This window comes from Carcharodon carcharias, chromosome 7, assembly GCF_017639515.1.
Source record: "Carcharodon carcharias isolate sCarCar2 chromosome 7, sCarCar2.pri, whole genome shotgun sequence".
NCBI lineage: Eukaryota > Metazoa > Chordata > Chondrichthyes > Lamniformes > Lamnidae > Carcharodon > Carcharodon carcharias.
In genome coordinates, this window is record NC_054473.1 from 106,704,857 (window position 1) to 106,719,948 (window position 15,092).

Consider the following 15,092-nt stretch of genomic DNA (forward strand, 5'->3'; position numbering starts at 1 on the left):
AGGTCTCTGCCACCTGGCAGAACTCACTGAGATCCAAGCCCTGTGTAAAAAGTGTGTCATTCTGGCAGGGGTCGGTGGGGGGGATGGCAGGGGGGAGGGGGCGTGCGGGGGCAGGGGGGCAGATGGCATGCGGGGGCAGGGGGGAGGGGGCGTGCGGGGGCAGGGGGGCAGATGGCGTGCGGGGGCAGGGCGGCGAGGGCGTGCGGGGGCAGGGCGGCGAGGGCGTGTGGGGGCAGGGCGGCGAGGGCGTGCGGGGGCAGGGCGGCGAGGGCGTGCGGGGGCAGGGCGGCGAGGGCGTGCGGGGGCAGGGCGGCGAGGGCGTGCGGGGGCAGGGCGGTGAGGGCGTGCGGGGGCAGGGCGGAGAGGGCGTGCGGGGGCAGGGCGGAGAGGGCGTGCGGGGGCAGGGCGGGAGAGGGCGTGCGGGGCAGGGAGGGAGAGGGCGTGCGGGGGCAGAGGGCGTGCGGGGGCAGGGGGGGAGAGGGCGTGCGGGGGGGTAGGTGTGTAGAGGGGGTTGTGGGGAGAGAAACTGTGGGTGGCTGCAGGGGAGACAGGGAGTGGGGAGAAAGAGTGTGTGGGGGTGAGGAAGAGAGAGAATGTGGGGGTTGGGGGAAAGTGTGTGGGGCCGGGACAAAGAGTGTAGGGGTTGAGAGAGAGTGTGGGTGGCAGACAGAGTGTGGGGAAAAGAGCATGATTCACATTAATTCCTTGGCAGTAATGACATGAGGATGTGAAATGCAGTATAGTGTTTTTGTTCCCTGCTGGCAGGCTTTGCATGCAACTTACAGCACAGAAACAGGCCAAAGCCTGATGTTTATGTTCCACACAAGCTTCCTCACACCCTTCTTAATCACACTATCAGGCTTCTTTATTGTGTTTTTATCAAGTTCTTGAATGCATCTATACTAGAATCATGGAATAGTTACAGCACAGGAGGCCATTCCACCCATTGTCTGTGTCGGTTCTCTGCAACAGCAACTCAGCTAGTCCCACTCGTCTGCCTTTCCCATGTAGCCCTGTAAAATCTTCTCTTCAGGCAATTATCCAGTTCCCTTCTGAAAACTGCAATTGAATCTGTCTTCATCACACACTCAGGCAGTGCATTCCAGATCCAAACCATTGAAGAAGTTTCCCTTCATGTTGCCTCGGGTTCTTTTGTTAATCACCTTAGGGTTCCCGCCCTTCTGCAATGGGAACAGTTTTTCCCAATTTATTCTATCCAGATCCTCCATGATTTTGAACACATCTAACAAATCTCCTCTCAGCCTCCACTTCTCCAAGGAGAACAGCCCCAGCTTCACCAATCTATCCACGTAACTTAAGTCATCCTCGGAACCAATCTTGTAAATCTTTTCTTCACCCTTTCTAAAACATTCACATCCTTCCCACTGAAGCTGAATCAGTGTTTTATGAAGGTTCATAACTTACTTGCTTTTGTACTCAATGCCCCTATTTATAAAACCCAGGTTCAGTATAATTTATTGACCACTTTCCCAACCTGGCCTCCCACCTTCAATGATTTATTCACATATACACCATGGTCCCTCTGCTCCTGCTTTCCCTTTAGAATTGTAACCTTTATTTTACGTCACCGCTCCTCATTCTTCTGGCCAAAATGTATCACTTTAATCAAGAAAAGCAGTGATCCCTCTCTATACCATCCCCCAGTCAGAAGTAAGTAAAGTTTTCTGAAATTCATGTTTTTAATAGGCTTGAATTAAATAATTAAACTGTTGCATAATGAAATTCTAGCTACACTAAAGGCTAGTGATTCAAAATACTACACAGTTTAAAATAAAATACCTACCATCTACTGACACTAATATTTTTCACTTAGAAAACACAGTTTACTGATTTTTGGGGACTCAAATGATTAATATATAGGAAAACAGTGCAATAGTAGATTTAGAAATGATAGTCAACACTCTTTCTTCGAGATCCTGCACCTCAAAATTTGCCACTACACACTGGTTAGGGCCGAGTCCGGAGACTCGTCATCCAACTTGGGCTCAGCAGGAGTCTGGCCTTTAGCAGTCCTCCAGGTGCTGGTGTCCTTGGATGTCCCAGTTTCTGCCTGCTGTGGACCCAAGTCTATGAGGTGCTTACCAGATTGTGACCCCGAATCTGCTCTGGAACTAGGCACCACCAAAGTGTGTGTCTCTGCGTTGGTGGAGGGTGCAGGTGAATGCTATGATGGGTCTTCTTCTAGTGGGTCCTCTGGATCCTCATCCAAGGTGGTGTGGGGGTTGGGTTGATGAACTGGCTGCCTGTGCCTCTTTTCCTCTTTATGTTGGTGCCTGTCAAAGAGAAATTAGATTATTAGTGATTGTCAGCATAGCGACCAGCATAACAAAACACTCACAGTTTCATCAGCTAAGGGCGAGATGATGATGGGTCCTCACTGGGTTTGGAGGATCTCACCCTCGGCGCAGGCACGGTCCCATTCTTCACCGCCCAGCTCTGCTGCACGCTCTTCAAACTCTGTAAGGGGCCTGAGTTCAGGCATCCCCTCCAGTCCAGGATCTTTCTCTGTTGTTGTGGGTGATCTTGTCCTGTATAAAGATGGATGGACAGACTGTGAGCAAGATGGATGCCAAGGCAGATGATAAAGATGCCTGCCTTCCGTGGGTCTTGAATTGACCTGTATAAGCGCTGAGGACGCAAACTGCACAGAATGTGAGAAGATATGAAGATGTCAAATGTGTGAGAGAGTCAGCAGCGATGTCTCTTGTGCTGGCAGCGTGTGAGATCCCTGTGGACTGTAACCCTGTGATTGCCTGATGGGCTTGTGAGAATGTGAGTTGAAAGTGAGGAGAAGGTGGACTTACCCTGGCAGAGCGGATGAGATCCTTCAACCATTTCCTGCATTATATGGCGGTTCTCCCATGGGTTTCTTTGGCACTGACCACACTAGTGACCTTCACCCAAGTGGTGAGGTTGGTGGACCTCTGTCTCCCACTGGTGAACCTCTGGTATGCCTCCACCACATCCAGAAGTAACCCCAGCACTTTGTCACCAAACCTGGGGGCAATCAGCTGCTTTCCTTTTGGGACCATCACTCGTCAAGACCAATCTTGGGCTGCAGAGAGTGAATAATTTGCGCAGGTATGGCTTAAATATGATGCCCGGAAAGGTGATCCAATGAGGTCACGGCAGAGCAGACGAATTGCAGCCCACCCGCCATAAGGTTCAACGTTGATCGCTTTCATGTATATATAACGAGCTGAAAAGTGGGCAATCTGACGCAAAAACCAGCCATTCCATTCGGCGGGAGACACCCCGCTTTTCCCACCCGCCACCGCACTTAGACTCCAGAGCAGAACATTCCGCCTCTTGTGTGTACCTGGTGGGAGGTCAGTGTTTACCCAGATAATTTTTCTCCAATGAGTTAAAGCTGTTTGTTTACACTAGTACAAGAAGCAAAATAGCAATGATAACTGTGCAACTTGGCAACAGGCGCCAATGCCGAAAACAACCTACAACTTGAATTGACAGCTTCATGTGCGGCGCTTATGGCAGAAACTGCCTCTCAAGGATTGGCCTTCTCAGGCATCAGCAAAGGTGCACCAAGTGAAGAGCCACCAGCCCCAGCCAACCTAAATGGACTGCTTGCTGCGTGCCCATCACCTCTCGTAAATGGAAGGCGACCAACCCAACCATGTGTTGTAACATGCCACAGGTTCACAGAATTGTTGAACCACGATTATGGAGAGAGAAAGCTTTTTAATAAATGCTCCCTGATCCCTAATGATATTCAATAAAATTCTAGAATAAATGTTCATGGAATTTATATGCATGACCTCTAGTCCTACCATCTCTATTCATTTAAAATACCTAACCAGGCTGTGTCCAATCTCTTCATTTTAAGATTGTTAATCATATCCCCTCTAAACCTGTAAATAACCCTAACTTTGAGCCTATCCTCAAAGCCAAGAACTCTCACATTTGATTTCATTCTGGACCTTCTCTAGAATCTTCTCCGCACCTTCTCTGGAACACCACCATTTCCCAGGACCAAAATGGGCACAATGTGGGAGTCGATATAGCACAGGTGATCCTCAATGTTTTCTACGCAATGGTCCCAGTAATACAACCTAAAACCCTATTTACTTCACTACAGTAATTTTCACTGCTTGTGTGCTTTCAATGAGTGACTAATTTTTAGCCCACTTCTCTATCCTGATTTAGCACCTTTAGCAGGAACCATTTAGTATATCCATAACTGGGGCCGTTTTTAATTCAGGCAACAAGGGTTTTACCTGCCAGCAGAGAGTCAGCGAGAGTCCCTCATCACCTCCTTTGGGGAAGGCCCACCGTATTTAGTGCATATACGCCCTGCAGGATCCAATAGGCATAGAATCCGGAGAAATTTAATAAGACACATTAATGTCATTACAAGGAGCAGGCCAGAGCAGGGTACGTCAGAATTTAGATACAGCTTCTCAGTGAGGTTGGGAACAATGTTTTGACCAGAGGTAGAAAGTAACTTTGGAGGAGGTTAGTCCATAAGGGAAGAAATTTAAGAAATGTTCAGAGACCATTTAATGTTAATGTTAGAGACCTCTGAAAAATTGAGATGTCACAATGAATTTTTCACCCGAAAGGTGAAGATCAAAGATTCCAGTTTCAGCAGAGGTCTGATGATAGCCTGGGGGTAGGGGTCCAGGCTGAGATTGGAAGACAAATAGTCCAGTATTTCTAACTTTGGGATCAGAAAATATTGAGGACCCCCAAAGGAGGTCAGAGAATGCTGAGGCTAGTGAGGAAGTCAGAGATGTGACAGGCAACCAGTCAAGCCAAGGAAAAGATTCTGCTGAAAAACCTGGGTAGCAGTAGCACGAGAGAGTCACTGAACAATGCATGTGCACAATGTGACAAGGAGTAATTTAGGTCACTGTCTCAGATTCCTGGCAAAAGCTGATCACAAGTGCTAGCAGAGGAGATTTTGCCAGGCTGGGTCAGTGCAGTGCCGAAATAAAAGCTATTCAAAGAAGCATTCAAAACTGCCAGCCCAGCCAGCTGTCAGTGTCATCACTGAGTCAAATCGGCAATGTAGTTGGTGGAGACATTGTTGGCAGGAAAGGTACCAAAAGTAGTTACTCTTAGACAAACTATTGGAGCTCCCCACTGAGGCTGGAACCTCTCTCCTCCAGCTAGTCCTGGAATAACGAAATCCTCTCCAGGACCTATGTGGAGGTGTGAATAATATGGTCACCATCATAGTATAGCACATGTATTTGTCAGAAAATATAAACACTTTTGCCCATACCTTAACATTTTTCACCTCTCTTTTGACCATTTTTGGATTGCCAGGTTCCACCACCTTGCTTTGAAATCCTTCTGGCAACTTGAAGGTGCTCTGCATTGCTCGATCAGTCACTTCCACATTGCTTGCAGCCATTTTGTAGTCGCTTAACCAGTATTCAGCTTGACTGTAAGACAAGGAAAAAAGTCAGCCCCACTATAAATCAAATATTGTGCTGTACAGCAGCAAAAACCCCAGGATGATGCTTCTCTTCCCTTGTGCAGGATCACCGAGGTAAAGCATACTGAACATAGTTCAAGTTGCATGCCACCTCACTGGCTGTTTATGGGCACTGCTGTATTTTGTCCCCCAAAAATGACTGAAATTGTAGATTGAAACCATTAATTGTCAATATACAATACATTTTTATGACAGTATTCCTATCGGAATGCAGAAAGGGAGATTGGAGACATTCATCCTGTGGTCCTTTTTGCTCTGCAGGTTGTATGGCATGCTCAGTGAATGGTTTTGTACTATCCTCCAGTTTTAGTGGCCCAGGCTGCTTTAAGACATGTGTATCAGTGTCCCTTGCAGACACAAGCAGCAAGATCTTCAACTCTCCCTTTAAATTTTCCTATTTGGTAAACTGTCCTCTTACCCACTCTGATGTTCTCCTTCTTCAACATTTTTTTGTTCCTCAATGTTCATCTATCTCTGCTGCAAAGTGGCATGTTTTTATTAAAAAATCTGATATCAAAAGTTATGCTGAAATATTGTTTGCAAATTCATATGTCCTGCTTTTCTTGTTTCAAAATGACAGTGAAAGATGCATATTTTAAAATGGGATAAGAATGCGCTATTTCACTGTCTCTCACAGAAGATGCACATTGCATAGCAAACCACTGACTGGAAATCCACCATCACTTGGTTTCTTTTGGTTTATTGATGACAGAGAACAGCTACCATTACTACAGCCAGTGAACGTTCTGTACTGCCTGTGATAACTTGTCATTTGTTTTTGTAACAATAAAAAGTTGACTGCTTTAGTGTCTAGAAGAAAATGCAAAATTTAACCAGAAATTAGTGAGATGGAAACAAACCCAGACTCTCTTTCCCAAAATTCCTTATGCAAAGTCACTGCAAAAGACAGCATTAATATACAAATGCATGATCACTGTGAATAGAAATTTAATCTTAGTCCATTAAGAGAGTGGGATTCAGCATGTCACCTGGCAAACAATCTGCCCTTTTATTATAAACTTGCCATAAGATGGTGGCGCATATGATTGCACTGCATTGCACATCAGCTCAGAAAAAAAATCGTATCAACTGTACACGATACTTTCCCCAAAAGATTAATCTATTAGTCAGAATTATTTACAAAATAGGAATTATTTACAGAAGCAAGCAACATATGCAAAAATATGAAAAAACTGCAGGGAAGTATTAGGAGTGAAGAAATTTCTCCTCACTGAGTTCTAATTCTCTTTTAATTTTGTATCCATAGCTCCTCAACTACTGGAAACAGTCTTATTCTATTAACCTTGCACCAAAATTTTAAGAACGTCGATCACATTGCCCCATAATCTGCATTGTTCTGATCAAAGGATATCCAACTTTGCAAGTCTTTCTTCATAGTTCTACTTCCTCATATCAGATGGCATTCTAGTTAATCTATGCTGTAGCTTCTCTATCACATCAACACGCTTTCTATTGTGTGCAGTTCAGCACTGCATAAAGCATTCCAACTGAGATCTTAAGATTTATTAGCTCTTGGCTTTTATATTCTATATATCTAAAAGCTTCTGAAAAAAGAGATATTTTGTCGAAGCTTTTTGTCTAGCGCTCATCAGAACCATTCTCAAGAGTACAATGTAAGGGAAAACAATGAATTTATACTGTATGAGAAGAGAGTGCTGACTGGTTGGCAAGTGGACTCTGACTGGTAGGGGCCTTGCTATGGAAAATGCACCATGTGGCTGACAGTTAACTTTCAAGTATTGTTTGAAATTTAAACCAGACAGCTTGACTCTGATTGGTCAAGGCATTGCCCTGAGGCATGAACCAGCAAATGGCTATCACTTATTTTGTGTAGCTGAAATAGGTGCAAAGTGTGTACATGTCCTTTCTGTCTGCAAAGAGCAGGACCCTGTGTATTAATAAATGTAGCTTCTAGTATGCACAATTGCATCACACTGTGAGACCAACTGACAATCTTAAATTGGTTGTCAACTTAATTCTTAGTACACTGAGGACATTTAGCAAATGTCCAATTGCGGAATCACATCTAATGTTGGACACTGTGGTTTGAGTTTTGCAACCACAGGCTGGTTGGATACAATCTGTCCCCTGCCCATTGCGAGCAGCAGCTGGGACGTGCTGTTTGATATGATCCGCCAGTCTTTGGGACATACGACCTACATACCTAGCAACACACTGACACTGAAATTCATATACCACGTTACTCATTTGTGTGATAGGCAGAATATCATTTTGGCTTGATTGCAGCATCCTGATAGTGGCAAATACCACTCATGTTGTTACTGCATAATAGCAGCATGAAACAGCTAGCTTCACCTGTTGCTCAAATTTTTGAGATACCTTGCCCTTCCAGGGTAATCTGAGGTAGATTGGGCACTTTTCAGGACCGAAAGTGACGGCCTTAGTCTCATTCATGAGGTTGTGCAATATACAGCGTGAAAATGTATGATCAGGGTAGCCATTAACTTGCAGGATGCCTTTGATGTGCCATATTTCAGCATCAAGTTTGCATGGCGAGCAAATGGCTCGGGTCCTATTTACAAGGTTGTCAATAAAGCCATTCTTATAGAGCGTGGAACTGTAAGAATCCCAACACATATATTGACCGGTGAAGGTGGGCTTGCAGTTGACCGTGGTAGAGAATCCTCTGGCAGATTTCTCAATTAGTACGTCAAGGAAAAGAAATTCTTTTGACTGATCCATTTCAAAGGTGAATTTGAGCACAGGATGGAGCCCATTAAGACATGTAAGGAAATTATTACATGCAGCTATAGACTTACACATAGCATCCACATATCGGAAATATGCAAGGGGTTGGAGGTTAGATATCATTCCATCAAAGACACATTTCTCATGGAAACTAACAAAGACGTTAGCAACAGCTGGGCCTAAAAGAGATCCCATGGCAACATCATCTATTTGGGCATACATGGTGTCATTAAAACTGAACTTCACTGTATGAGTTGCCAAGTTCATAAGTTCAATGAATACTAACTTACATAATAGTGGTAGGTCTAGATTGCCATGATATAGTGCTGCAGCGCAAATATCTATGGCTTCCTTAGTGGACCATTGGTGAATAGGTTAGTAATGTCAAATAAGCACATGGACATAGCATTGAGACTGATATGCAAGTCCTGCATGGTCTTTGCAATTGTGAAGGAATCCTTCACCACCTATGTAGAAAACTTGGTCAAAACCGGTTATAGCAATTCGCCCAACCATTTGGCCAATTCATGTTGTGCAGAGCCAGTCATAGATAAGATAGGGTGTAAAGGGAGATCACTTCTTTGTGTCTTGGGCAGCCCTATATATGCAGACGCAGCGAGCCGTGAGGACAAACCCTGTCATGTATAGCATGCAGCAGCTCGTTGCTCTTACACAGTCCAGCAAGCATTTTTTTAAAGCTTACTTTCGAGCAAACTGTCCGGTCCTGCTGAACAGCAGGTCCAATGGATATGAATTTGGATCTGTCATTAAGAATGGCATGCATTTTGTTGATATAGTCACATTTGCTAAGGATGACTATTCCCATCCCTTTGTCAGGTTTACTATTTTGTATGTCCAGATTGGTCTTAAGACCTCTCAATGCCGTAAGACATTTGTGTTGCATATGAAAAAACAGACAGGTGGTTCAGGATCCTACAATAGGCGTGCGCTAGATCAACTAGGCACCCTTTCAAGGATTTAGTATCTTCAGTGGATGCTAGTTTGTGGCGGGAAAGTTGGGAGTAGAGGAGCTCTAACTCAGCAAATAACTCTTTCCGTTTGATTTGGGATGAAGGTGCAATCTCCATGGTAACACTTCTACCAATCACAGTCCACTCGCCAGCCAATCAGCACTCTGTTCTCATACCGTATAAACTTGCTGTTTTCCCTTACATTATATTCTTGCAAATTGTCCTCATGAGTGCGAGACGAAAAGCTTTAACAAAATGTCTCTTTTTTCAGCAATACTCAAGTTCTGTGCTACCAAATAACTACATCTTAAGCTATTACGTAAGGCAGGATTTTTCGCTCAACGTGCGGGCACGCGCCCGACACGCCCAAGTGTGAAATAAAGCACGTTGACATCGGCCAAGTGTACCAACATCAATACGCACTCTCACAATAGTTCAGTCAGCAGGCATGCACTGGAGTTGGCAACGCGCCCGCCGGCAATTAAAAAGCCTTTAAGGCCATTAAGTTAACAACTGTGCTGAATTTTTCACTGCCCATTCAACTTAACGGTTGAGAGGCAGGCGAGAAAGCAAAGCAGCCTTTGCATTTTTTAGGAAACCTCATCCACAGGAGGGTGAGGTTTCCTAAAGCAAATAAAATTAAAATAAAAATTTTACACTTGAATTAAAAACATGTCTCTGCTCATGTGACAGAGTCACATGAGGGGACATGTTATGACATTTTTATTTTGTTCATTAGTTTTTTTAAACAGCACTTCATCTCCCTGAGGCACTGAGCTGCCTCAGAGAAATTGAAGTGTTCTTTCGTGCGCTTGCGCGAAGTTCATGCAAGGCCCACTCACCCTCCTCCCCATGCCCACACAGGCAGCGCTAGGCACTGCCGCTCGCGTTCCATGCTGGGCAGGCCTCAATTGGCTTCCCGACTATCCCCACCTAGCACCCCCGCCAAGGGCAAAATTCTGCGCCTAGAATTCTGCTAGCTTTATTTATTCCTGACTTATCAACCCGAAGTTAACATCCCGTCAACTCATACCCCTCAAGTAAAAACAAAAAATGTTGGAAATACTCAGCATCTGTGGAGAGAAAGAGAGAAACAAAGTTAATGGATCAGATTTTTGGACAGTCAGGAAGACTCAGCAGACCTTTAAAAATGGAGGGCAGAACCCAGCTGCAGAAGTCCCACCATTTCTGTTAGATCCAATTTTTGCAGGAAGGGGATGGGGGGGTGGGGCATCATTCAAACAGGAGGGAAATCCAAACTCAGCAGGACCATTTGAACTCAGTGCTGAGTTCAATTTGGCCATTGCAAGGGCCTTAACCCACAGTGTGGGAGCCATGAATTGACGGAGTAGATGTAAGTGTTCTTGAAAGGTGGATAAAGTCTGTTTAACTCTAATGATCTGAGGTTTTTTTAAATACCCTGCTCTTTAAACTTTAAAATAAACAGGTTGTAGCTGTCACTGAGAGTTAAAAAGAAAGCTTCTGCTGAACTGTTTTTATTGACATGCATAGGTTAGAAAAAACAGCTACATCGCTTTGTGCAGTTTAGTAGAGTTCTTTGTTGACAATTCCCCAGGGATATCATTATATAATGATGAATGGTTTGTTGAGTTTCAAAAGCTACAATTATCTCAGCAGGGGGTTCTGCGTTCACAGTTTCATTGGCAGTTTAAATAGTCTATTAAAGAAATAGCTGTTTTTGATGTGGGATCGGAATAGAAGTTTGTTTGTTTTAATAAGAGGAGATTTAAAAGCTTTGAAGGGGCTTTATGAATGGGAGCTTTTCCACTACTATGTGTGTAGGAGTAAGAGATGTATTAGATTGAAAGAAGTTTTTTGTTAAACTGAGTCCTGAGGTCTGATCATCGTGGATACTGGTTGAATGGCTATGGAGTTGCATGGAGGGTATGAGGGGCCAATGGGGTAGGTGGGGGTGTGAGGGAATGTGAGGGGTCAGGGCTAGAGGGCCTACCAGCTTCTGAAACAACTGGGACAAAGTCCCAGAGAACCTAGGCGGGACATTTAACCAGCCTGCTTCGGCTTTCATCATCCCCCCCACCCCGGTCAACTACACTCTGCTTCCGTGATCAGTGGGCCAGGCTCTATCCTCCACCCACTCTCATCCTGCTGAGACGAAAATTGCAGGATTTGGGGCACATTTTTCTCAGGAGGGTCCAGCGAGTCAGAAAATTTCCCCACTCGAGCTACCCATCTCGTTAGCAAAAATTGAGCCCAGTGTTTTAAGTCAATGACCCTTCGTCAGAATTAATAGCACTTAGAAATGTAACAGCTCCTAAGCACAGCAGGGAAATGGGGGAGGAGAGGAATGAACAAACAGGTAGATTGTAATAAGTTCAAAGGTAGGAGAGATTTATGACAAAAGAGCAAGACAAAAAAGATGGTAATGTGATAAACAAAGAAACAAAAGATATGTCCAGAGGGAGGGTAAATGGGAAAGCAGAATCATCACCAGCAACTCGTGTCCATACAAAAAGGACAGCGGTTATTATACAAAATTATTAAATGTAACGTTGAGCCTGAAGGTTGCAAAGTGCCTAATCAAAGGATGAGGTACTGTTTGATTTGAGATTGTGTTAAGCTTCACTGGAACAATGTAAGAGGCCAAGGCCAGAATGGCTAGATTGGGAGTTGACCAGAGAATTAAAATGACAGGCAACTGGAAGTTCGGAGTCACATTTGCAGACTGAATGGAAGTGTTCCATAGAAACAATCACCCAATCTAAGTTTGGTTTCCCCAGTTTGCATGCTTGGCTGAGAGCCCAGACTTCCATTACATCGTTGAAACAGGTGCAGAGAAGGGATAACATTGCTTGATGTACAGCTCTAGCTTTATTTCTTACATCTATTTTGTCCATGACTCAATGTTATTTACACAAGATAAAGAAGTGTCAAGTACTTATAGTTTCTGCTAAAGATACTTTAAAGGTCTGGTTGATTGCAGTAATAGCAGTTTTTTAAATGAAAGGCACACATTTTTTTGAGTTTTTCCACATATGCCATTGTTACTATAGGGTTCGTTAGTTCTGCACAGAATATATACTGGTGAATGTAAATGGAAATGCTATGATTTGGCATGGAGGGTTCAAGGGGACATTGGGATGGGTGGGGGGCAAGGGTTGGCATGGATGGGGCATGGGAGAGGGAGGGAGTGATGTGGTGTGAGGGTTGAGAGCTAGAGAGCTTGTTATTTAATAAAGCAACTGGGATGAAGCCCCAGAAACAGAGGTGGGCCTTTTAACTAGCCCACTTCTGCACTCGGCAGTCCCTGTGGCCGCCTCAGATCTGTAGCAGGTGTGGGAAAGGCAGGGGGGGATGTGGGCAGGCTCTATTCTATTCCACACACACACCGAAACAAAAATTACGCCACTCGGGGCACTTTTTCCCGAGGCAGATACGCGAGCTGTCTCTAAGGTGAAAATCCTGTCCTGCTCACTTGGTGTCAGCTGAGAATAGTCAGCATTGAACCTGCATCTCACTCTTGACATAATACCTTACAGTCTTCCTCTGCTCCAGTTCAGGGGCTCCAGCTTTAGAACTCACCTGTTCACTTCACTCTGACTGCCAAGCCCAATACAGCAAATCCCACATCTGCTTGCACTCAGCCGGTCCCTATAGGTAAAGAAAAATATTGATTCATGGATAAAGTTAGGAGCATTGGCCATTCATAATGTGAGGTCACAGATCAAAATCCTCAGGGTTACCATTGACCAGAAAGTCAAATGGACCAGCCATGTAAATCCTGTGGCTACAAGAGCAGGTCAGAGGCTGGGAATTCAGTGGAAAGTAACTCACCTCCTGACTGCCCAAAGTCTGTCCAGCATCTGCAAGTCTCAAGTCAAGAGTGTGATGGAATACACTCCACTTGCCTGGATGAGTGCAGCTCCCAAAACACTCAAGAAGCTTGACACTGTCCAGGACAAAGCAGAACGCTTGATTGGCACCCTGTCCACCACCTTCAACATTCACTCCCTCCACTACCAATGCACAGTGGCATCTATAAGATGCATTGCAGGGACTCGCCAAGGCTCCTTCAGCAGCACCTTCCAAACCCACAACCACTACCACCTAGAAGGTCAAGGGCAGCAGACAGATGGGAACACCATCACCTGGAAGTTCGCCTGCAGGTCACTCACCATCTTGACTTGGAACAATATCGCTGTTCCTTCACAGGTCAAAATCCTGGAACTCCCCCCTACCCATTCCCCACCCGAATAGCATTTTGGATGTACCTACACCACATTCTCAAGGGCAATTAGGAATGGGCAATAAATGCTGGCATAGCCAGTGATACCCACATCCTGTGAAAGACGAAAATAGATGAGCAGGGGGTTACCTTTTCTCATCATCAGCCAGAGGCCAGCATCCCCCTGGTGACAGGCACACCCTCAGGAGATTAAACAAAACCGGGAGGGAGGTTGGAGCAGCCACTGATTTGGAGTTTGGGAATGTGGCTCTCAACGCTCTCTCCGCCGCCGCCGCCGCTGTTTGCCGTCACCATGACAACACTGAGTGGCCCAATGGCTCCACCCGCCAGTATCAGGCCGCGGCATTGGTCAGGCTCGGGGCACGTGACCAGTTACCGCGGCAACAGTGCAAGCGGCCTGCCGCGGTTTTCGGCCCTGTCTGTCCGAGCAGTTTGACTTCCTGAGGACTCAGTGGCTACCATTCCCCTCATGGTATTGCGGGACTCTCTCAGTGAGTCTCTGCTTGCATTTTAACTCTCAATCCGCTCCAGTTAGAACTACCAGCCCTGATTGGACAAACGTGACCCTCTGCCCGCCACTGTCCCGCCCCATCATCCTCCCATTGGTTACCCAACATGTCAATCACCAATGGGACAGAGTGCAAACTCTTCATTCCTCAACTGGATGACTCTTCACTATGACTCAAGACCTTTTGCTTCCCTCAATATTTTTATAACCAGGTAACAAAATCGTTCAAATTTGTTTTCAAACACTGGTGCCTCTTGTCCCTTTGATCCCTTGGGTAGCTCATGGAGATTAATCTTGAAATTTTGGAGACTCCAAGACAATCCCAGATTAGAAAGTCTATATTGGAATATCTGGCACCCTTTCCAAAAGTAGGAAACCCTCCTGTATTATCCTGGACTCTCAAGTAATTAAAGATAAATCCCATTAACATGATAGAATTCTTCATGAGGATGGAAAGTGAAGTAGTCCAATCCGAACTTATAAGACATGAGTTGGCTTAGATACATTGGGCAACTTCATTAAAAGGCATGACGGTGGATAGGCAATGGGCAATACTTAAGGAACAAATGTATGCATTGCATGAAATACAGGGGAAGGTGGCACTTTGGATCCAAAATTGGTTCAATGTCAGGAAACATGGTCGATGGATGTTTTTGCAAATGGAAAATGGTTTCCAATGGTGTTCCATAGGGTTCAGGGATGGCGACCTTGCTATTTGTTGTAAAAATTAATAACTTAGACAACTTTGGGAGGCATGATTGGGAAATTTGCAGATCATACATAAATTGGCCATGTAGTTGATAGTGAAGAGGATAGCTGTCAACTCCAGAATTATATCAATGGTTTGGTTGAATGGGCGGGGAAGTGGCAAATAGAATTCAATACAGAAAAGTGTGAGGTAATGCATTTGGGGAGGGCAAACAAAGCAAAGGAATACTGAATAAATGGAAAACTATTAAGAGGGATTGAGGAAGTGAGAGACCTTGAAGTGCATGTCCGCAGGTCCTTGAAGGTGGCAGGACAGGTGGACAAGGGGGTCAAAAAAGCATATGGAATCCTTTCCTTTATTGGGCAAGGTATTGAATACAAAAGCAGGGATGTTATAATGGAACTGTATAAAAAGCTAGGTAGGCCACAGCTGGAATTTTGTGTACAGTTCTAGTCACCACATCACAG

The 15,092-nt window shown here is 45.0% G+C and overlaps 1 protein-coding gene across 1 annotated transcript in view; it reads right to left on the reverse strand.

The window, feature by feature from the left end:
- The window catches only part of LOC121280028 (hydrocephalus-inducing protein-like), a 478,228-nt gene extending 464,539 nt beyond the window's left edge, over positions 1-13,689 (reverse strand). The window contains exons 1-3 of the mRNA XM_041191656.1: positions 13,538-13,689; positions 12,745-12,813; positions 5,267-5,429 (exon numbers count right to left, since the gene is read on the reverse strand). Coding sequence (XP_041047590.1) covers positions 5,267-5,398 — 132 coding nt within the window. The 5' untranslated portion in view covers positions 5,399-5,429; positions 12,745-12,813; positions 13,538-13,689. The remainder of the gene's footprint in view (positions 1-5,266; positions 5,430-12,744; positions 12,814-13,537) is intronic.
- Positions 13,690-15,092: the final 1,403 nt, after the last annotated feature.